The sequence below is a fragment of the Tursiops truncatus genome, chromosome 8, assembly GCF_011762595.2.
Source record: "Tursiops truncatus isolate mTurTru1 chromosome 8, mTurTru1.mat.Y, whole genome shotgun sequence".
NCBI classification, from domain to species: domain Eukaryota; kingdom Metazoa; phylum Chordata; class Mammalia; order Artiodactyla; family Delphinidae; genus Tursiops; species Tursiops truncatus.
The window spans coordinates 4,546,638-4,570,821 of NC_047041.1; the positions used below are offsets into that span (position 1 = coordinate 4,546,638).

Consider the following 24,184-nt stretch of genomic DNA (forward strand, 5'->3'; position numbering starts at 1 on the left):
ACAGCAGGGGCAATGTATTGGACAAGGGCTTACCACGAGTGTGAAGATGCTTTGGGCTTTTCTATCCATGGCACTCACTGGCCCCACCAGGCCACCACCCAGGGAACAAACCCGTTAGAACAAACACTCCGCACTAGTCTAAGTTCCTGAGTTCCTACCAGCCCCAGGCAGACGTGCATCTGCACAAAGGAGCTTATCCTAACCCAGGAAGGGTTGAGATGACAGGTCTACCTCTTAAGAAATACCTGTGGAAACTCTCATTACCCCAACTCACTGGGGATTTCCCAGGCCAAGGAGGAATGTCAGGCAACCTGCTTACACAACTTGCTCCATCGGGACACACTTGAGAGCCACTTGGAGAGCAAAGGCCAAGTTCAACGAATTTTAATTCAAAAACAAATTCTCCCAGTTTCCAGAACTGCGTAATTTTAACATGAGACCAGCTGTGTAACCGATGAGTGTGACCACAAGTAAGTCAGCCACTCCGCAGTCCTTAAGTCGGGGTGTCTTCATTCACCCTCTTTTACTGCGTTTTAACCCTAGAAGCTATGGCTTAAGTCTTGTCAGGAACATCTGCCTCCTACGTTAATTTAAATAGGATCTCAACGGCCGATTCCCAGACTATAACTAAATCAGAACGTATACAGCTAGCTTCAGAAACCACATTCCCCACAATACTCAAAAGCTCAGCCAGGAGAATTTCGAAGCACTGAAGTCCACTGGTGCCAACAAACACGTCGCCATTGGCGGCTCGTGTCCGCAGCTTAAAGGCTTACGTGTTGGAGACAGAGCCTTTGGTTCATATCCCCGGGCCGGATGAAGGTAATACAAGCAGGCGCAAGCTGCCTCCGCCCCACCCCACCCCCGCCCCACGCGGAAAGAGAGGGCAAAGGGGCAGCAGGTCTGGAGGTTTGGTTCTGAAGACACGATGGGATGGGCTCGAACCTAGAACCACATCCCTCTGTCCGTGTGCAAGCGACCAGCTCAGGAAGCCGGAAATGTGCAGGCCTCAGTCCCCTTCAAGGAGGGAAGCAAACTTGCCCACAGGAGCAGTGATGCTTCTAGGCTCCGAAGCCCTCCAGCCGGGCCCCAAGCACATGGCCTGTCGGGAAGCACGACCTTGCAGGCTTCGCAACTGTTCACGCTCCAGCCATCTGCCAGTCCCCAGTGTCTTACGACACCGTCACCTGATCCTCTGGGTAAAGACTGCACCTCCACATTCAGCGAGACCTTTAACGACCCAGATTCCTCAGGCTTTGACCCCAATCAGCGTTTTGTTGCCCCTTAGTTTAAGAAGTTTTACAAAGCAGGAAGTATCACAATAATTTCTGTCTCCATCTTTCCTAAATAAAAAAGTTTCTGCCACCAACGTTCCCTAAGGGCTCATTTGTCTTCTCATCTTTTCAATCATTTCAAATAAAAAGTTCACCAAGCAGCAGCTGAAGTGGAAGCACTAAAAGTAAATCATATCATATTAAGATTTAAATAATCTTTTGGTTGGGGAAGGAAAGAGGGAACAAGATGGCATATGAACAAAAAACCGTCGGAAGCTACAGCCACAAATCTTTAGGGCAAATACCAGGAGTGGCAGCACAGCTCATTACTCTAGAGTCAGAATGAAGAAGGGTCTGCCTAGCCAGAGGGTTTTCCTACACACGGGTCAGAAGTGCTCCAGACGAGAAAGAGGGTCTTAAACAGGAAAAGGGGGAACTATGAAGAAAGGCAACCTACCGACAGCGAAGTAAACCTGACTCAACTGAACGCTGAATTTCGTTGTGACCAAAGAACGCATAAACTAAAACTCCTAAAGCTAGCCCTGATCCAGCGCTGCCAGAACACTGGGGAAACGGAGTCACCACCATTGGCTGCAGAGCACGCTCCCTGGAGTGCATACAGCAAGAGGTTCCAATGTTCTCGGCTCCCTCAAGTGTCCTTATTGTCACTTCTTTGGAGAGCGGGTGACCCCCTTAGCTAGTGTGCATCATGGGGGGTCGGCACAGGGCCGCTCAAGACAAGAGTGAGAGAGAAAAGCCTGGACACAAGATGTGCAGAACTCACGACCTGTCCGCTTGTCCTTCGTGTGTTTCAGCCTCAGACAGAGGAGGGCAGGGCCGCCTTTCCAACCCAACCAACACGGAGGCTCCAGATGAGAAAGGGCAGGCCCCTGGCTCCCCGCTGTGGCAGGGAGGGAGCGCCACCTCCTCTGCCATCACTGCTGCCATTATCACCGCTGTCACCACCTCCATCACCACCATCACCTCCACCATCACCATCATCACCTCCACTACCATCACCTCCTCCACCACCTCCACCATCACCATCACCTCCACCACCTCCACCATCACCATCACCTCCACCACCTCCACCATCACCATCACCTCCACCATCACCATCACCTCCACCACCACCATCACCATCACCTCCACCACCTCCACCATCACCTCCTCCACCACCACCACCACCACCTCCACCGGCCCACGGCGAGCACAGGACACGGAAAACTGAGCTGACAACTGCCGACAGGAAAGCAAAGCTAGATCTAGAAAGCACAGAGAGAAGAGCAGACGACCAACAGCGAACACCGAGTGGGCAGGGAGCACCACACAGACGCGGTCACGAGGACACCGGGGGACAGAACGCTGGACGGGATGGAGCTGCACAGCCAGGGCGGCGGGACTTACTCATCACTTTACACACAGCCATACAATACTCCTCAGACTCAAAATTGTTCCTGTTGCCGCCGCAGCCGCCATATATAAAGCGCACGCACTTCCCCTTGGAGAGGTCGAAGTACCACCGGGGCATCACGGCCCGGCAGGGCCCCGTCAGCGCCTCCTGGGAGCAGACAGCTGTGTGGAAACGGTCAGAATGTCAGCAGGGGCCGGGCAGCAGCTCCAGGGGTTCACAGAGCTACAGACCAGCAAGGGCAGAAGGACCAGGCGACGCTTAACATCAGCGAAGGCCAAGATGGGGCAGCACCTGGCGCCCAGGCCAACAAAGTTGCCAACTCCTGCCGCCAACCCTGAGGATGTGGTCGTTTTCCTTCCTGATGCAAGAGAGACCCTTAGGTCCTGAGAATATGGACTGGTGCGTTCTGCACTGTCTAGAGTCTAGAGCGGGGCAGGGCTGACATGGAGGAGCCTCACGTTTCTGATCTGTGAAGTGGGGACAGCTGCCTGGTTTGGCCGTCTTGGGGGTGTCAAGGGCAGAAGGGGACAGTGCAGGTGCAGAGGCTGTTTCCGTGGCGGTAACCATCGTAAACGCTACTTAGGCCCCTGGAAAGGACGAGTGTATGTTTTATGTTCTCCAGGGTGAATCACAAACTTCTGGACTCATTAAGTCATCTGCTCCTGGCTGAATCCTGAATAATTCTTCAGATCTTAATTGGTTTCGAATATACTATCAGCAGGAGGCTGCACATAAAATGGTCTAGAACTGTCGCAACTTTTTTTTTTTTTTTAATGGTGAAATGAAAACACTGCTGGCCCTGATCCCTTACCCGGTAGGTCATCAAATTCCACCCTCCCAGCTGCAAACCTCTTTCTGATGGACAAACAGGGCAGCCTACAGATGGGAACACACTCAGGAAGGGAACCAAGGAAGTGACTTCCACTCCAAAAGGTTGGGGCTTCAGCAGTTACTGAGGAAGGGGAGCCCCCTCAGGAGAGAACATTTCCCGCTGGATGTGGAAGAATCCTGCCCGAGGGCAGACCACGTGGTCTCTCTGACTCTCTAGTTAAGTCCTTACAATGCGAAGCTTAGTTTCCTGATTAAAATCTGTCAACCGCCAGACCTGCAGTGCCCAGAGCTGACCTCACCTTCGGGGCACGAAGCCACCCTCCTGACTTACCTGTGAGGAAAGCAGTCTCTAGGCACATTAGAGAATATTAACAAATTCTAAGTAAATAACCGCCAGGTGGACTTTACAGCCGCGGCTCTCCGTGGGGTTACCTCTGACGCCGTAAGAGATCTCCTTCTCTGCAGCGGTCCCATGGCGGCTGGACTGAGTCGGGCTCTCCTCGTGGCGGCCGTCTCCCTTGAAGGCGTCGTAGTAGTAATTGCGATCTTCCACCACTTCCTCCTCACCCTCGTCCACAGCTGCTTCTGTGAAGTCTTCCAAATCTGCTTCGGTAGGAAATTCACTAGAGGTCACAATAAAAAAGGAAGGTTAATACCAGTTGCTATGCACAGAGCGCAACAATGAGTCCCTTCCCTGTTCTGAAACACAGACACAGGCAGGAAATAAGCTCAGCCCATGGTGAGCCGTGCCGCTAAGGCCCTCAGCCCGGCCGCCTCAGCGGAAGGGGACCGCCAGGCAGCAGGGGCTGGGCTAACCTGCAGAAAGGCATGTGGCCGGGGTGACACGCAGCGGAAGGCCACTGGCGTGCCTGGGCTCAGCCACGGCCTAAGTGAGATGTGCCGGCCCAGCTCTGGCAGGAACGGGCAATGCCCGCTTCGCCCGGAAGCCAGGGACCAGCAGCCACGGCCACATCCGCAGGCTCCGGGCAGGAGGTTACCTTTTATAAATATCGTAGTCTTCCTCTTCATCGTCCTCTTCATCGTCCTCTTCATCATCCTCCTCCTCTTCTTTTGACACAGCAGATTCAACAACCTTTGTCTGAGGGCAGCACACGTACTCGGTGCCATGGAACTGGTCCACCCCACAGGGGAGCAGCATGCCATAGCTGTACAAGGTCATTCCCTGAGTCAGGCAGGCCTGAGGGAAACCCACACACCAACATCAGAACACAGCAAGCGTGGCCAAAGACCCCCGATCCCCAGCTTTACCCAGAAGAAACTCTTACCGAATCACAACGTGAGCCTTTCTCACGGACACATACATTTTTGGCCAAAAAGTTGCCACCCTACTATTTTAAGATTTACAAATTTTGCTTAATTTGCAAGGGGGAAACATCATCTGGGCTAAAACCAATGAAAGCCCAAAGTTGGAATAAAATTAAGGAAAGGGGGTTTCTTCTAGTAATTATCGACGTGGGTGAATGGTGGTCAATGGTAACATACCTTCCTAATGGGTGAGGAATTCAGAATTACTTCAGAACTAGACAAAAGAAAGGCAACTGGCTGGAAAACCAACTTAACTCAGAGGACAAGCTAAGAAAGGGTCATTCTCCCCACGGGAAGAATGAAATGATATCTAAACCTGACAGCATGCATGTCCAGACACAGATGTCCTATAACTGGCTATTTCCACACACGCCTTAGGGTTTGGGTGGCCTTGCTGGGGGCCCTGCCGACAGAATCCTTACTTAACCATCTTTTTCCTGTCCCTGACTTCAGGGGCTGAACTGTTAATACTGTACTTCCTTACAAAAATATCTGTTCTTCTCCCAAATAGTTTTAATTTAAAAGATACAAGTAATTGTAAACTTTGATGAGATAAAGGGAAAGAAAATTAATTTAAAATTATGGTAAGGGGCTTCCCTGGTGGCGCAGTGGTTGAGAGTCCGCCTGCCAATGCAGGGGACACGGGTTCATGCCCCGGTCCGGGAGGATCCCACATGCTGTGGAGCGGCTGGGCCCGTGAGCCATGGCCGCTGGGCCTGTGCGCGCCCGGAGCCTGTGCTCCGCAACGGGAGAGGCCACAGCAGTGAGGCCCGCGTACCGCAAAAAAGAAAAAAAATTATGGTAAGGTGTCGAGAAAAAATACTACTTTCCTAAAAAACAACGCCCGACTTTTCCCACCCACTCCTTTACCTCTTTAACCACAGTGTGCCAGTGCTGATGATTCTCGCACACTTCCATCCGCTCCTTGTGGAAAAACTGGCACTTTTCTGGAACTAGCAGAACGTCACTTACAAACTCGCCCACTGGAAAAGAGAAGCTTTGTCAGAAGCAATTCTGATCATGATTCAAGGTGAAAACAACCCTGACTGCAGGTTACCGTGACGGTCACACAGTCACGGGCAGACAGGAGCAGTCTCTAATGCATATAAGCTGATGTACACCTCATCTTCCAAAGCCAACTGGACGTTTCAGCTCCAGGCCAGCAGCCACAAGAGCTCAACACTCTGTTACAACCGCAAAGCCCAGGACTTCCTCACTCCTTCTTGACCTCAATCCCTTAACTTCTGGAGCAGGGCTACGGCACCCTACGGGGGAAACGGGAAGAGAACTCCCGTGCATGACCTCAAACACACACAGCTACTCCCCACCACCTCTGGCTTCACACAGACAACATTCCTAGCCTCTTACTTCTATTTCTGCCCACATCAGTTCTAATAACAAAACGCCCAGGAAACTAAGACTGGGTGTTCTCCTAAAGAACAGGTGAATCTTACTTTAGCCCTTTGTGGACCTACAGACACCTAGCTCTAAGACAAACCACCACTGCGATAACTGATGCAGGTACGAATCATCAGTGGAGGGTTAATTATGAAGGGGAACACGTGTCTTTGCAGTGGGAAGGGCTGGCGGACACTGCTTTAACTGGACAAGCTGACTTAAGTGATGTTCTAAGAACAGATCACCTACACAGTCTTTCTGCCAAAATATGTCATTTGACTCTAATCATACCAAACAATATGACAGACTCAAATTCAGAGATCGTGCTAAACAAATGACCTAGACTCTTAAAAGATATTATTGTCATAAAATATTCAGGGACCTCCCTGTGGTCCCATGGTTAAGACTGCACTTCCAGTGCAGGGGGCACGGGTTCAATCCCTAGTCAGGGACCTAAGATCCCGCATGCCGCCAAAAAAATAAAGTAATATAAAATAAAATAAATAAAAGGTTCAAAAGAAAAAGCTGAGGAACTGCCTAGATTAAATACAATGTATGGTCCTTTTTAAAAGGAAGCTGTAAAGGCCATTATTTGAACATTTAGGACAACTGTCCCATGTGTGATCACTGTATCACAGTCATACAGGAGAATGCCCTCGCCCTTAAGAAAGAAAAGCTGAAAACTACTTGGAGGTGAACTCTCTTAACGTCCCAACTCACTGTCAGATGGCCTAACAGTGAAAAGTAAGTAAGACACACACAACACACAGTGAGATGGATGAGGCAAAACTGGGAAACCCAGGTAACAGGTATAGAGTACTGTATAGGGCTACTGCATTTTTTATAGGTCTGAAACCTTCAAAAATAAAAAGCTGGGGGAAAAATACACATAGCTGCTTAGAAAACAGAGTCCTTATCTCTTAGAAATACATGCTGAAGTATTTACAGGAAAATAAAAACGGTATCTGTGACTTGTTTCCAAATAACGAGGGGGAGGTCGGATTGGCCACAGACAGGGTGAGTGGTTCATGAACCGTTACACAGCACATGAGGGCTAATGCGATAATCTTCTCTGTGTTTGGATATGTTTGTAACTTCCATAATAAAAAGCTAAAAACGTAATCACTGGCTCATCACCCAGAGAACCTGGTTCAGTAGGTCTAATGTGGGACTCAGTGATCTGCACTGAACAAGCATCCCAGGCGCTTCTGATGCATCACCAACGTGCTCTACTGACTGCAAGAAAACCAAGGTGGTACTTAGCTCAGGAGAGATGCAATAGGTAGGGGAGGGAAGAGGAAACAGGCAGGCCAACCTCTGAGGTTTAAAAAAAAAAAAAAAAAGGAAAAGGAAAGTCTAATAAGGTCTTAGGGGGAATTCCCTGGCAGTCCAGTGGTTAGGACTCGGCGCTCTCACTGCTGGGGCCTGGGTTCAATCCCTGGTCGGGGAACTAAGATCCCCCAAGCCAAGTGGCACAGCGAAAAAAAAAAAAAAGAAAAAGAAAAAAGGTCTTAAGACTTGAACTAGCGGCAAGTCTATATGCAGACCCGCTCCCCAGCCTCATTGCAGTTCAGGCCTCGGTCTCTGGGCCTGAGAAGTCTGTCCTTCCGCTGCCCATGCGGAGGCAAAGGGCAGCCCCTGATCTGCTGTGAGGGGGAGATGTGCTCCCGCCATCACAGGCAGCCACCGCACATCAAAACAGCCTTCCGCGGGGCAGTGAGGTTTCACTCTGCCATTAGCACGGGGACTTCGGGGACCAGATAGCTCAATTTGACACTAATGCAGGAGCACAATGGTTAGTTAGACACGGTGCTGCCCTCGAGGGCCCCAAAGGGAGATAGAAACAAGCTTTACCCATCAACCAGCCTTAAAATCGAAGCTTAAAAAGCAAAGCCCAGGGGTAAACTAGGATTCGCCTCCATCAGGAGAAGCACCCCGATACTCAGTCTAAGTACAAATCACTGAAATTCTGGCATCCAACCACCAGCTCACACTGTGGATGGTGACTGTATGGACTAAGCAATCTTTATGTATATATATATTTTTTCTTTTTGTTTTGTCCGCACCTCCTGGCTTAAGGGATCTCAGTTCCCCAACCAGGGATTGAACCCGGGCCTCGGCAGTGAAAGCCCATAATCCTAACCACTAGGCCACCAGGGAACTCCCTATGTTTGTTAATTTATGACAAAAAAGCAACAAAAAGTACACTTCAGAGGCGGTGTGTACAGGGCTAAATGCCAGTGTTTAATCTCAGCACCACTGCTACTAGCAGAGAGGTCTTGGGCGAGTTACTCAAACTTTCTGTGCCTCAGTTTCTTTATCTTGCTGCTGTGAGGCCAGATGTAATATGTACAACACGGGAAAAGCTTAGAGCAGAATCTGGTACATAGTAAACACTAAGAATTATTTAAGTATTAGCTCTAATTACTGATGTTAATGCTGTTAGTTTCAAGTCCCGAGTAACTAGTTTTATACAAAGCAAACTATACAACCACGGTTATCAAGAAATCTACAGTTAGGCAACAGTTCATATCCTTTAATTTGTAAAACCTCAATTTTATATGTACAACTGCAACATCAGAGAAAAAGTTTAGACGGCAATTTCACTACTATATATATTCTATAGAAACAATAACCAAACTGGGTTTTAAAAATATAGTGGAGTACGACATATCGTTTCATCTTAGTTAAAAATGCATTAACTAAATCTGCTTATATTACACCTTAGATAAACCCCAAAATGATATAAAGTAAAAAAAGCAAGTTATAAAAGGTCAAGTGCAGTATGACACCATTAATGTCAGTTTTAAAACACAAAAACAAATTGTTTATAGACACATTCGTATGCAGCAAAAGTATAAAAACAGGCATGGGAATGATACACCCTGACAGTGGGGTAGCAGTGACCTCCAAGGGTAGGGAGGGAGGGAGGGAAGGGATGTAAGGATGGGACTCTGGGACATTTAATCCCTTAATTAAAAAATAAGATGGAGATTAAGCAAATATGGCAAGCCCACACGCAGCAGCAACAAAGACCCAACGCAGCCCCAAAAAAAGCAAATATGGCAAAATGGGGAAGAACTTAAATCACAACAGTGAGTATATGAGTGACTATCATATTATGTTTTATTTTTTCAGTATGCTTGAAATATCTCAAAATGAAATTAAGTTTAAAATTTAAAAAATTTTAATGCAAGAAATTTAATAATTAACTCCATGCTAAACTGTAAGATTAAACGCCATCAATCTTCTGCTATGAAATCATGATTAAATTGATCTGACCTCTGAAAACCAGAAAAGAACTAACGCCACTGATTTAAAACACAATAGCACTCCTTGATTCAACAATTCCAATTCTAAAACCGCACTCTTAGGAAGTAATTAAGAAAGTGAACAAAGATATTCATTACAGAATTGTTAATATCAAAAAACCGGAACCAGGGCTTCCCTGGTGGTGCAGTGGTTAAGAATCCGTCTGCCAATGCAGGGGACATGGATTCAAGCCCTGGTCCGGGAAGATCCCACATGCCGCGGAGCAACTAAGCCCATGCACTACAACTACTGAGTCTGCGCTCTAGAGCCCGTGAACCACAACTACTGAAGCCTGTGCGTCTAGAGCCCATGCTCTGCAACAAGAGAAGCCACCACAATGAGAAGCCCGCTCGCCACAACTAGAGAAAGGATGCTTGCAGCAACGAAGACTCAACACAGCCAAAAATAAAATAAATAAATTTATTTTTTAAAAAAAACCAAAAACGGAACCAACCTAAATGTTCCTCAATAGGGAATTAGTTAAATCATGGTACTTAATGGAATACCATGGGGTTATAAGAAACATGTTTAATATCTGTATATAACATGGAAACATTTCCATTTCCATGACGGTTTAACAATTTTAACAATCATTAAACAAATAAGCAAAGGAATAAACACACCCGATATCCCTAACCTCTCCTTAAGCCTGGTTAACTCCTTAAGGCTAAATCTGTTTAAAAAGACAGACTCAAAAGATGTATGCAGCCCTAAGAGTGGTACATAATAGATGTTCAATAAATGTCAACTTTTTAAAAAAGCACTAAACAGGAAAGCATATTTAGCATGATCCAATTTAGGAAAAAAAAAAAAGCATTTAAAAGCACACACACTTCCATGCGTACCCAAAGAAAAAAAGTCTTGTCTATACACCAAAATGTTAATATGGTTAATGGAGTGCAGAAACTGGAAAGGATTGTTTTTGCTTTCCTTTTTCCCAATTTGTTTTATTTAAAACAAAAACAAAAACTTTTTAAACATGTAAATTAAAAGAGGAACACATTTCAATCCCAGCATCAGTTCTGTCATTTCACTGCTACTTTTTGCCTTTGATACAAATAATTATCAGAAACTTCTAGGAAAAAGACTGACCTAAGCAAATCAGTATTACTCTGATTTACAGAAAAACACTGAAGATGGTTTGGTCTCACTTTAAAAGTTTATCTAAGGTTGTAACAATTCTCAATTTAACCCGCTGGAGTACAATAGACAGTGCCCACAGTTCCCTAAGTCACTGGAAACCTATATTGTTTTTGCTATTCAAGGCAGTAAGTTGGTCAATGAACACGGCAATTTAGCAAAATCTGAACTATAGGCTTTCATTTAAGCTGCATTTATGATTTATCTTCAGTCTCCACTCATTCCCTGTGATACTGTTTTTCTTTCCTACCACCTCCCACCAGCAGGGTCATGGCAGCCATCAGGTCTTAGAGCTTTTTCAGAGTTGATAAAATTCCTTTCAAAGTTAACAACGGCTGCTCACCCACTTGGGGAAGCCCCTCGATACCAACACTCATATGTATAAATAAACCTACTGCAAAAGTACTCTGCGATTGGGACTTCCCTGGCGGTCCAGTGGTTAGGACTCTGTGCTCTCACTGCCGAGGGCCCAGGTTCCATCCATGGTCGGGGAAATAAAATCCCACAAGCCACACAGTGCAGCCAAAAAAAAAAGTACTCTCTGGTTGCAAACAGGAAGACCATGTCATTTACGGGGCCCTTGGAAGCTGTAAGCAGCGGGGCGAAGGCCTGCTGTAATGAGAGACAACCAAGAAAATTAACCTGACCACCCAACGTGAGTTTTTAAGAGGTCTGGCAGCCACCCTTAGCAGATGTCTTGGAGGTAAATAGGGCTCTGAGAAGTTAAAGAGCCTGAACGATCGTCATGAACAGAAACATACACCTTGCACAAGGGCCCACAGAGGGAACAGGGTGAACTGCTGACGGGCTGTCAGGAATTCAAAGGCAGAAGACGACTTGCGGACAGACACCTGCAGTGGACAAGTAAGCTCCAAGCTCACTCCGGGCCCCACCTCAAAGCTTCTGAGAACAAGACCATTCCTGGCAGTCTTCACCACAGTAATATTCCCATCCAAATCTCCTTCCAGAAATTAGCAACAACAGAAACAGTCATGGGCTCACAAAGCTCTCTTCTTTTGATGCAGGAGCCAGTCTATATATAAATGTCAGAGATGACTAACTCCTTCCCCCCAAATACCAGCAGCTTTGCTTCTTCACAGTTCACCAACTCTATCCCACTCAGATCATCCTAATTATTTAGATAAAATCTTATGGATAAACAGGCAATTCGTAATAACGTTAAGATGTAAGATTCATTTTGAGAGGCAAGGTTGAAGTATGACTTCTCACCAAATATATTGAATATCAGTGAAAAGAGTCACACTGGTGGGTGGTCAAGCATGCTCTCAAAATAGGGCAGAACTGAGAGACAGGTGCACAGATGTCTACAGACAGCGAGACACCAGGCCTGATGCCAACACTACCCGTTACCTAAATTCATTCTCAAACAGCCTTCAAGAGTGCTAATCAAGACACGTCCTTCCCCTAAAGCTAGCAAAACAATGGCAAACCAAAACAGTGTCTGAGAACATCCATAACGCCCCTGAACAACCAAATCAATTAATATGGGTACCCAACCAATTAGATAGAGCCTGTTTTCCCATCTCCTTGCCCTTTGGCTTGCCTGTGCTTTGGGTTTGCTGGGCAGTAATATCTTAAAGGGGGTTTCAGGGCTGAAGCTAATCACACTATGGCCATCTCTTTACTGCAACACGTGGTGTTCACCTTAACATGTATAAAAGGACTCACTGTGGTTATTTCTGGTGAATCAAATATATAGGATGCTTGCTTTTTACTGGATTAATTTTTAGTAGTTTGTATGTTAAAAGAATTGTGTATGGTTGTGTAACTCAGTGAATATACTATAAACCATTCAACAGTACACTTTAAAATGGATGAATTATAGAGTATGTGAAATATATCTCAACAAATCTGTTTTTAAGAAGCAGAGAGACTGATTATGTACAGGGAATACTGAGCAAATAAATAAATATACTGAGAATAATGGGATTGGAGGTATCGATATGAGCTCACTGCTTTTAATATCCACATGTATAGAAATATAGATTTATATGTGCATGAATATGTGTATATAAATGTATTTCACAGGTCTGTCTGCTGAGTGGGCCTAGAAGCAATAACATAATAGAGGTAAGCACACCTAATACCCAGATTTTGGTTCCTAAATACCATCCCCCACTAAAGAAAACCACTTCTTCTTGGAGAAATGGCTGACTCCAGGGGTGGGGCAGGGAACACAGGATGAGCCTGGAGCATCTTTTTGTACCAGAAAGTAAGGAAGCTTTCAAAGAATAATAGGGACATAGCAAAAAGACACAGGAGTCAGCATGAAGGGGGACCCACGGGACAAATCTCGACGGTGAGTCCATAATGAAATGAATAAATGAATGCAGACACCATCTTAGCCAGCTGATAAAAGTTATCACCGGTCATGAAACAAAGTGACATCATGCAATTCCTAAGAGGATTCAGAGAGAAGAACACTTCTATGACAGTGCCCTCAAAAACACACAAATCAAAAGGATCCTGAGACAGACCCAAACTGCATTCTACAAAGTCACTGGCCTGTACTCTACACACCAAAGTTAAGAAAGACAAGGAGGGGGCTTCCCTGGTGGCGCAGTGGTTGAGAGTCCGCCTGCCGATGCAGGGGACACGGGTTCGTGCCCCGGTCCGGGAAGATCCCACATGCCGCGGAGTGGCTGGGCCCGTGAGCCATGGCCGCTGAGCCTGCGCGTCCGGAGCCTGTGCTCCGCAACGGGAGAGGCCACAGCGGTGAGAGGCCCGCGTACCGCAAAAAAAAAAAAAAACAAAAATCAAAAAACAAACAAACAAAAAATGAAAGACAAGGAAAGGCTACAGAGAGAACTAAATGCCAAGACTGAAACAATGAACTAGATCCTGGTGTTGTTGGAACAACAGGCAAAACTTGAACAGGGTCTGTAGATTAGATATTATATCAATGATAATTTCCTGATTCTGACGGCTGTACTATAGTTACATAGCAGAATGTCCTTGTTTATAAAAAATATACATGGAAGTATTAAGGGATAAAAGGATACCATGTCTACAACTTAAATGATTTAAAACAAAAACAAAACCTGCGGGGAGATACAAGTGGTAAGATTAATTTTACCGTATTAATCAAATGTTAACAGTTGGAAAATCTGAGGAAAGGATTTAATGGAAGCTCTTTGTACTATTTTTGCAACCATTCTGTAAACTTGAAATTATTTTAAAACTGTTATTATTTTTAATTTTTTTTTTCCTATTTTTGGCCATGCCGCATGGCATGCGGGATCTTAGTTTCCTGACCAGGGATCGAACCCATGCCCCCTGCAATGGAAGCGCGGCATCTTAGCCACCAGACCGCCAGGGAAGTCCTGTATTATTTTTAAGTTAAAAAGGCAAAAGTAACCCTGAAAGACTAGAACCAAAAGGCTTTCTAAGGAGCCTATGGTAAAAAGAAAGTGGTGCTGATAATTAACCAGTGCCTGGGGACTCTAAAGGGGTGGGGACGGGGACAGAGAGACATTACAATCTTCTGCTTCTCAAATGATTACAAGGAATTGGCAGTACTTTTTTCCTAACCTCCCTTAAACTCCAGTCACCTGGTCCCCTACTAGCTTAGGCTCAGGCAACTGTTTTATTTATTTAAAAATACCAACAGGTAGCTCTCCTTCCTGGTTAAGAAGTTGTCCAAATGGATGCTGCTGTAAACACAATAACTGTCTGAATTGTGTAAACACAATAACTTCAGTAACACTGAAGACTGTATTATGCATTATTCAGTGACCACAATGCAAAGAAGGTATTGAATGGTTTATGGTCAAATTGTTTTATGCATCTAGTTAATGACAATATCATGCATCGTCTGGTTCTCTGGCACTGAAAAACTCAAACTAACATTTAGAAAAGAACATTTTCGCTGTGCACCAGCTATGGTAGTGGTCTTGTAATCAACAGACAGCATCCTAGTTCCAGGCACCGTCTTGACTGCAGGGACAGAGAAGACTAAAGCCGTGACCCTCCTCCCAAGGTGCTCAGAGTGTAGCTGGAGAAAGACACATCAACAGACCGGCATCGTGCAGGGTGATGGGGCACGGGCGGCAACAAAGAGGAGCTGAGAAACCTGGACGTCAAGACAGAAATTAGAGCAGCAGGAAAGGCTTCCTTTAAAGGAGGTGTCCCTGAGATGAGTGTGAAAAGGAGAACTCGCCAAGCAAAGTGAGTACATAAAGTCACTCCAGTGGGAGCTGGACTGCACGTGGCAGGAGCCACGAGGTGGACGTGTTGTGGTGGGAGCATGGAGCAGGGGTGGGGAGGATGGAGCAGGGGCAGGGAGGACAGAGAAGGGGCGGGGAGGACGAAGCTGGGGAGGACGGAGCTGGGGAGGATGGAGCAGGGACAGGGAGGACGGAGAAGGGGCGGGGAGGATGCAGCAGGGGCGGGGAGGACGGAGCAGGGGCGGGGAGGACAGAGCAGGGGCGGGGAGGACGAAGCAGGGGTTGGGGGCACAGAGCAGAGCTAAGCAAGGGCCACACCATGCAGTTTCCAAACTGTGCTAAGGGCGCTTACACTTGGTCTTAGGTGAAGAAGAGCTAGAGCTACTGAAGGGTTTTATGTGCAGGAGAGACAGTTCAGTCTTCATTTTGGATCAGGGAGGGCAATGGACTGAACAGAACTGAGAAACGCGCAGAAGCGGTTCTCACAGTCCAGGCAGCAAATGATAAAAGACTGAGGTAGAGCAGGGGACTCGGACGGACCAGCCGGAGGTTCCCAAAGTTTCCCCAGTCACGGTACTCTGGGTGTCCCAGGAATTTTTTCACAGCACCCCCCAACAGCGTGCCGAAAAGTTGTCAGGGTGACAACTTAGTGAAAAGCACCTGTGTCTGACACCTTGTGCCTGCTGGGCACTGCACAGCTTCTCCTGCACGGCAGTAAACTCAGCACCACCACACCCATTTCTTCAGCAATTCTGGTGCAATGCTGGCTTCTCCTCACAGAAACCACTAAGAAGCAGCCCCACAAAGATATGAGGTCATCGAAAGGAACGGGATGAGCTGATGCTGAAACTGTGAACGCCTCCGGCTAGCTCACAATGTCTGACATGCTTTCCCTGAAAATCAAAAATATCCCTAGTGCCCTGGGGTGCCTTTGTGCACAGTTTGGGAACCATGGTTATAAGCCATTCTTAAGAGGTAAAAATCAGGCTGCCTTGAGAGCTGGCTGGGTATGGGGAGGTACAGGTCTCCCAGATCTCCAGCTCAGAGTCCTGGGTGGGTAGTGGAGCCAACAAGTGACAAAGAATATGCAGGATGGGGAAGACCAGGCCACAAAGCCTCTGGTAATGACAGTGCAAAAGGAAGAAAATGATTGCTAGGTACTATCTATCGTGTACGAATATTCAAGGGTACTCTCTTAAGTTTGAGAATTTTACAGAGAATGAATGAAACCTTATACTCAGAGACTTCTTACAGCCAAAGGGAATGAAAGAACATCTTTAAACCACACCACACAAAGCCATTCACAAGCCTCACACTACTGCATGGGGCTCAGTTTTAAGTAAATGGTGTTAAGCACACACCTGTCCTCTTTTCCCCCGTACTCAATACTTTTAAAACAAAGTAACTGCTACGGTAAATACTGTTATTCAGCTGTTGCCTCTTCCTGTTACTTTGCTACCTGTGAGAATGAGAAAGCAATGAGTTCCATGTTAGGAAAGGTTTTTTTTGTTGTTTTTGTTTTTAAATAAATTTATTTATTTATTTTTGGCTGCACTGGGTCTTCGTTGCTGCGCGCGGCCTTTCTCTAGTTATGGTGAGCGGGGGCTACTCTTCGTTGTGGTGCGCAGCCTTCTCATTGCAGTGGCTTCCCTTGTTGCGGAGCACGGGCTCTAGGCCCACAGGCTTCAGTAGTTGTGGCTCGTGGGCTCTAGAGCACAGACTCAGCAGTTGTGGCGCACGGACTTAGTTGCTCCGCGGCATGTGGGATCTTCCCAGACCAGGGCTCGAACCCGTGTCCCCTGCATTGGCAGGCGGATTCTTAACCACTGCACCACCAGGGAAGTCCCAGAAAGATTTTAATGAAGGAGGGAGGGGAACAGGTTAAGTTAGTGGTTAAAATTAAATACATCCGCAGAGCTAGCCAGGCTATGTTAGTGCTCTAGCTATGTCAGTCCTATCGCGGATCATCTAAAATTGATCGTTTCGCCCTTTTAAGTTTCTACGACCAAATCTGTTCCTGAGTCAGCCAGGCAACAGACGCGCGAACGTAACTCAGATGTGTCAGTGCTCAGTGGTCAGGATGAGCACATTCACTAAAAGGGCATTTGGAGCAGCGACTCTACTTCTGGGTAATAAAATGTTATGGCTGCACTTGAGTTAGGTCTGACTGCTAACAGAAACACAGTCATAAACACCCTTATCAGCTGACCCTTCAGTAAGGCAGGTGGCACAGGGCCTGGCCGACGCATCCCTGACTGTCTACAGGCAGCTACGACTCACTTCTCGGCTTCTGAAAACTGCCACAGGTTTGGTCTGGCTAACAATACAGGATTTCGGTGCGTGCAAAATGTGTGTAGGGCAAAGAAAGGGGAACGAAAGACCACCCCTCGGCTGTTTCGGTACTACTGATCCCAGGACTATCAACAGTAATTTCAAACTCTCGGTGTGAACGAAGCTGGACCACTCTGAGCGCAGCACGCTCACTCAGGGGTGTGGAAGAGGCTCGTCCTGAAAAAACAGAGGACGCCCATGATGGGAGAGGTGGAGTTAGTGACCATCAAAGACAAGTCACTGATCGACACCAGAAAGCCGTGAGTATTCAAAAGACCGTCCCCCAATAAGTTCCTGCAGCCCTTGGCTTCCTGACAGATGGCGACATCTCACTGTGAGCCAGGAGGAGATGAAATGTAACACCGGGGACCCGCATTCCTGAGAAGGAACCCAGAGGTGCTCCCGGACGCTCACCGAGACACTTGAAGGGGATCACGATGTGGGTCTTGCACTGCTTCTTGTCCCTCCGGCACCAGTTGTCCACGCTGACCGGCTGGTTTGCCTCCATCACATTTGTGATCTGTAGTTCTGGATACATCTGCAAGGGAAGAGGAGACACACACAGTAGACTGACTTTGTCCGTAAAAGACGAACACTCGCTGGTGAGCCAGGACGCGTGTCTGCGCGCTCAGCTTCCCCATCGTCCTACATAAATCTGAAGTCCCCTCTGCTGCCTGGTTCCAACGGAAGTAATCAAGCAAAGAGATACTGCAACTGTTAGCTTTCTTTTGACAGGTAGATTTTGGACCACTTCTAACACATTCTCTTTGAAAAAAGACCTACACAAGCAGCAAGTGTTCAGCCCCAAACAAGTCTATTAGGTATCAAGTCCACTTGTAGGGTGTGTGCAAATAGCTGAGTTCAAGAACTAAAACATTTAAGAGGCAAGTCTATGGAAGTGTGTATTAATGAAATTACAGAATAATATTCCAACCCTGACCCCAAAGGCTAGTTTTGGTAAGAAATTAAAACATCTCATACGCTTTTCTACGTCAAGCGTTGACCCAACAAGTCTGTTGAATCAGACATGAGATAATCCCTTATGATACTGGTGGCTTCTACCAGCAAGTGCAAAACACAAGCACACACGTGACACTGGGCTTGTTTCACAACTTCCCATAACACGTGGGAAGCCAAGGGAACCAGGCTGCACTTCTAAGGCCCCGCCAAGCTTCTGCAGTATTCCGTCCAGAAAGGACAGAGAGCTCACAGCACACCCAGGCCAAGGGCACACTCAGAACAGAAGCCTGCTGCCCCCATCATTACCAGCTCGGTCTTAGGTCAAAACAGCAGAATGACAGAGCACCTATTTCTAAAGCAAACAGGTTCAAACGTGACCCAGAAACGTTTAAGTTTCTGGCAGCATGCTTACCTCCTGACAGTACTGGAGAACTTCTTCCTTTGTTCCGAAGCAGCTCTGAGTGCCTGTTGGGTCAGGTTCCCATTTCCCAGTCTGAATGTTCACGTGCATATTTAGCTTTCCACAAAACATTGCGATCTGAGGCTCAGCAACAGCAAACCCTGTTCCAGCATTGGCTGCGAGGGCCTATCGAAGGGAAAATAAATTCCAGGTTCACTCCCAAGAGGTGGCACGGAGGGAGAGTCACTTAGCGGTTTGTGACAGTAGAACTGACCTTTTAAAAAATCTTCATTACTTACTGTTTTTTCTTCGTAAACAAATCCTTTTCCCAGGAACTAAGCCAGAATAAAAAATGACCTTTGGACATATATAATCAGAGAGAAATGTGCATGGGAACTGTAACCACCACTCCCCATCTAGACACTTCTGACTTGGGAACCCATAATCCACCTGCAGTCCCCTCTAATACAAGCAAACCCACTTTCCATTCCTTAATACACCAAAACACAAAAGTATAGAACGGCGAAAGTTCCAGCAATTTTACTCAATTCACTTACGTGACAACATTTTACTGAGCAACTACTATTTTTGCACAGCAACGTGCTAAATGCTCAGGACACAAGGCTGAGCAAAAGGTTACGGCCCCTGCCCTCTTGGGGTTTATGGTCTAGTTCAAGAGTCAATTCTCACACAGAAAGATTCCCAGATGTCTTAGGAAGGGAAAGAACATAGAGCTGAAGGAGCATACAAAACAAAAAGGGAATGTGACTTAGGTTTGGGTAGGAGGTGATGGGGAAGCCTCCTGAACTGTGACATTGGAGTGGCTTTGGCCATCCCCATTGGGAGAGAATGCAGACTGTGAGTCTGTGGCGGGTCCAAGGGCTGTGACACTGGAGTGGCTTTGGCCATCCCCGTTGGGGGAGAATGTAGACTGTGAGTCTGTAGAGGGTCCAAGGGAAGGGTGGGTGGCACACATGGTCAAGACTGGATGGTCTGTAGACCAAGAAAGGATGGAGTGCTGAGGGTTCTAAGTACAGAGTTAATATTTTTCAAATGCAGCTCTGATGTTCTCTGTAGGCAGGGGGATGGCTCAGGGAGCTGGAGAGATGACAGTACTTGGGTAAGGCAGCACCGGCAGACAGCAGTGCAGGCAAGACTGGGTGACGATGGCTGGGGGGTGACCAAGAGGCAGCATGAATTGTATAACTCAGTGAGCAATGGCGTCGTGCATGGAAAGAGAACACTAAAAGCGATTTCATGAACAATTTTATCTCGTGTTAGGAAAAAAATCAACTATCCGTAGCCATCAATAGCTCACAAATTACAGGTGAGAAAAAACATTTACGTACGATGACAGTGAGGCTCTTACAAAGTCTCGTGCACCAGAAAAAACACAGGCATCCCTGCATCTAAAGATATCCCAATATTGATGGTTACATTCACAATAAAGTTCTGTGGTCTCTCCTAATGGGTAAGTTCTTGCAAAACAAAAATTAAACATCTTTTTAAAATGTTAAAACTTGAGGGGTCGGGTTAGACTATCTGGCCTATTATGATCTTTTCAAAAAGAGCAAAGAGCATTGGTATTAAATGGTTTTCCTATTAACAAGAAAAGTAGATATGACTTTTTTTTTTTTTGCCATACCCTGCAGCTTGTGGGATCTTAGTTCCCCGACTGGGGATCAAACCCATGCCTTTGGCAGTGAAAGCACAGAGTCCTAACCACTGGACCGCCAGGGAATTCCCTGACTTTTAAAATATATGGAAAACTGTGTGCTTTCCAGGCAAGTCTCCTGCATTTGTGCTGATGGACTGGTTACACAGACATGAATGGTCCTTCCAATTAGGAGCCTACGTTTGATTCTGAAATACATCCCGATCTTCTAGGACAAATTTACCACCTACACGTTTTGCTTAGGAGCTTATTAAAATTAGCCTGCTTTCCAGTAGCACAAGAGAAGGAAGCACAAACACTTGCTGGATAGCTGGGAGAAAGCTAATCTGGATCTAGAATGTCGCCAAGATCAATCAGGGTTGAAAAACACCTCAGTTAAATCCAACGAGAAGAACAGTCAGCAACTTTGTTAAGTATAATAGACTGTCACCCCACTGTGATGAATAATCATCTATTAAAGTAGAAGACACAGATCCTGTGCGTTCACAATAACTGCACGTGAAGCTATAGACTGGTGTGAAGTCCTGTCTCCCCCAAAGAAAGAAAAAACATTTAAAGGTATCTGTGGAAAGAAGATATAGGCAGTACCTTAATGGTGTTTAATTCAAACAGATCATTAGAAGATATGAAGATGCACATGACAAAGGCACTTAATTCTCACACTGAGCTGGAGATGTGCACAAAAATGCCTCTTCTACTGGCCATTCTTCTTCTGGGAGGCATATCTAAGGATTAAGGCTAGAAACTTGGGTTATGATACGGAGGGAAATGGGCACACAGTACATTAAGTTGTACATACAGAGACAAAGGCAAGCAAACCCCAGGGATGCTCTGTGCACCGAAACCAGTGTTCCAGCAAATTCCTTCCTTCCTACTCTTCAAAAGCTCAAACAGAAACGAACAAAGAAAATCCAGGAAGACATGATAAATATGTAAGCAAGAAAGCCAAATCTACAGGTTAGAAGGAAAGTATTTCCTAAACCTGCTATAAATGAACGACCACAGTTCAACGTGAAAGACACTGAGCAATCCTTTCTAAATTCTCTCCACGGACTGGTATATTTTAACATTAAATAGGATGTCAGGGTGGTATCTAATCTTTCAGAAGTACAGAGGCGGGGGAGGCAGGCATTTGCCTCTTTAGTTCCAAAAATGAATACAGGTGAGAAACAGCATCAGTCAATTACATGAGCTCACCCAGGCCACAGTCAAAACTGTGCAAGCAGTCGCTCATCACACTGAAGAAGACAGGGCTTCCCTGGTGGCGCAGTGGTTGAGAGTCCGCCTGCCGATGCAGGGGACACGGGTTCGTGCCCTGGTCCGGGAAGATCCCACATGCCGTGGAGCGGCTGGGCCCGTGAGCCGTGGCCGCTGAGCCTGCGCGTCCGGAGCCTGTGCTCTGCAACGGCAGAGGCCACAGCAGGGAGAGGCCCGCGTACCGCAAAATAAAAAACAAACAAACATTGAAGATGACAGTCCATGTGTGGCTCGCTGTGGCTGTTGGCTGAAAGGCCACAAGAGTTCCAACTGTATGAATGCTCAGTTTACGGGTCAACCACTGAGGTCAATACATTGGTGGTAAGTGCATTTGATCTTTCTGCAGAGATGGTCAACAGTGCCTTCCCTAAAGAGGATCTAAAATACCAGAGGTTAAAGCAGCAGGAAGAGGCAGCTTGGCAGCCACAGCTCCTCATCAGTTCCCACCAAGGAAAAGGAGGGTAACTGGAATCAGTCCAGACAGCTCATATGCTGCCGTGATTCATTTCTGAGTTCAGAAAGATTAATCCTTGTGGCCATCAGAGACTCTCAAGAATGTATCATATGGAATATAAAAAGCCTCTGCGGACCATGTCTAGGGATCAACTAACCAAACATACCCCAACCTTACCCAGCGTATAACAGGATTGCTTTTTCCTGTAATGTTTGTGCTTCTTTCCTTTGAAAATGCTCTTATTTAACGTGCTCTCCATTTTCAGAGGCACACACTGTGCCTTGACCCATTACATCAACATATAAATCAATCTGTTTCCTAACCTAACATGTTACAAATGGGATTTCATTGCCAAGTCAGCACTTCCGATATCCTGTGAACCTGAAATCCTCTAGGAAAGAAAATTAACGCCCCCGCTTGGGCACCGCGGCCAGCCCTTGATCTATGAACACTGCAGCATTTTTAAGGCTTTGAAAACAAATTGCATCAACTGCTTTCCTAGTTCAGCACTTCCATTTAACTTAATAATTCATTCTTATTAAGAAATTCCATTTTATTAATTTGACTCAGCTACTCAAGGATGGAAATTCAACTTGGTAAAAAGTGCTTCTAGTAACTTGGTTGAAAACCTGAAATGGCTTTAACGCAATAAATAAATAGAAACAAACATAAATCTGAACGTAACTTCAAACAGGGCCTTTAATCGTCACCTCAAGAGAAGCAACTCCTGGGCCCACCTCAGCCCCACCTCCCTTCACAAAGCCTCCCAATCCAGAGCAAACAGGTAATCCATTACTTCCTTCCTCACTACAGCTACTGCCCCAGATTCCAACTTGGCTCCAGGCTCTGTGAAAGTGCCTGCCACGGAGGGAGCGTCCTCCAAAGAGGAGGGCTTTATTCCATTCCTGAGGGAGTCTGTTTCCTGTGACAGGAAGTGCTCCTGTGGTCCATGTACCCCCTAGAAGCAGGGCAGCACAGCTCCAGCTCCCATTAGAGCACTGTACGTGTAGCACCTACTCACCACCGGCACAGGAGTGACATCAAGACACAGACAAAAAAAAAAAAAAAAAAAAAAAAGACAGAGACTCTTCTCAAAGACCCTCCTGTTTATTTATTTATTTATTTATTTATTTATTTATTTATTTTTGCGGTACGCAGGTCTCTCACTGCTGTGGCCTCTCCCGTTGCGGAGTACAGGCTCCGGACACACAGGCTCAGCGGCCATGGCTCACGGGCCCAGCCGCTCCGCGGCATGTGGGATCCTCCCGGACCGGGGCACGAACCCGTGTCCCCTGCATTGGCAGGCGGACTCTCAACCACTGCGCCACCAGGGAAGCCCTGACCCTCCTTTTTTAAATGAATATGTCAGTGAAATGACAATCTATTCATGGATGTGAAGATCCTGTATTCATTTGTTTGTTTAAGTTCTGAATGGTACTTCATGATTCCTAAATTAAAATGACTTAGGTCTGTGTCCACAAACCTGCACCTAAGATTTACTTAATCAAACAAAGTTTAAAAAATCCACAGTTTCAAGGTTATCGCCCCAATATATTAACTACAAAAGGAAGCCAAACTACTTCACAGTGGAGACACTGCCGTCAACCTCACCAGCCATAATTCGTGTAAGAGGACAGATGAGGAAAGACACACCGAGGGACTGTCTCAGACTGGAGGCTATGGAGAAAAAAGATGCAACGTGGGAGCCCAGACACAATCCTGGAACAGGAAAAGGACACTGGTGGGAAAACTGGAGCAGTATCTGAATAAGGCCTGTGCATCAGTTAACACTGCTGTACCAATGTCAACCTCCCAGTTTTGATAAATGCACAAGGGTTATGTCAGATGTTAATACTAAGAGAAGCGCAGTCTAAGGATACAGGGGAACTCCCTCTACTATTTTTGCAACTTTTTAAAAACTCTAAAATTAGTTCAAAATAAAACAGTTCTAATTTTTTTAAATCCTATTCATCGCTTGCCTGAATTTCGACTGTGACTCCATGGTTTCAATCTGCAAAGAGAAGACACGCTCTTTGGTAGGGCAACGAGCAAGTATGATCAGAGCAGGCCCAATACCTGAAAAACGTAACTATTTATTCTGAACATACCCTAATGTAGTAAAACCCCATGCGTATATACATTACATTTGATTTATCTCCAATGGGAGGACTATTACAATTCTGCCCAGAACCTCACGTATGAGAAACTCCACTTCTGTTACTGTC

At 46.3% G+C, this 24,184-nt stretch overlaps 1 protein-coding gene across 6 annotated transcripts in view; it reads right to left on the reverse strand.

The window, feature by feature from the left end:
• The window catches only part of APLP2 (amyloid beta precursor like protein 2), a 72,491-nt gene that overhangs the window by 17,301 nt on the left and 31,006 nt on the right, over positions 1-24,184 (reverse strand). For 4 of the 6 annotated variants that reach the window (XM_019942057.3, XM_019942055.3, XM_019942054.3 and 1 more), the window contains exons 2-7: positions 18,586-18,759; positions 17,628-17,751; positions 5,716-5,828; positions 4,518-4,717; positions 3,952-4,142; positions 2,682-2,849 (exon numbers count right to left, since the gene is read on the reverse strand). In XM_019942057.3, coding sequence (XP_019797616.1) covers positions 2,682-2,849; positions 3,952-4,142; positions 4,518-4,717; positions 5,716-5,828; positions 17,628-17,751; positions 18,586-18,759 — 970 coding nt within the window. The remainder of the gene's footprint in view (positions 1-2,681; positions 2,850-3,951; positions 4,143-4,517; positions 4,718-5,715; positions 5,829-17,627; positions 17,752-18,585; positions 18,760-24,184) is intronic. The other 2 variants (XM_019942058.3, XM_019942059.3) reach the window with 1 other exon arrangement.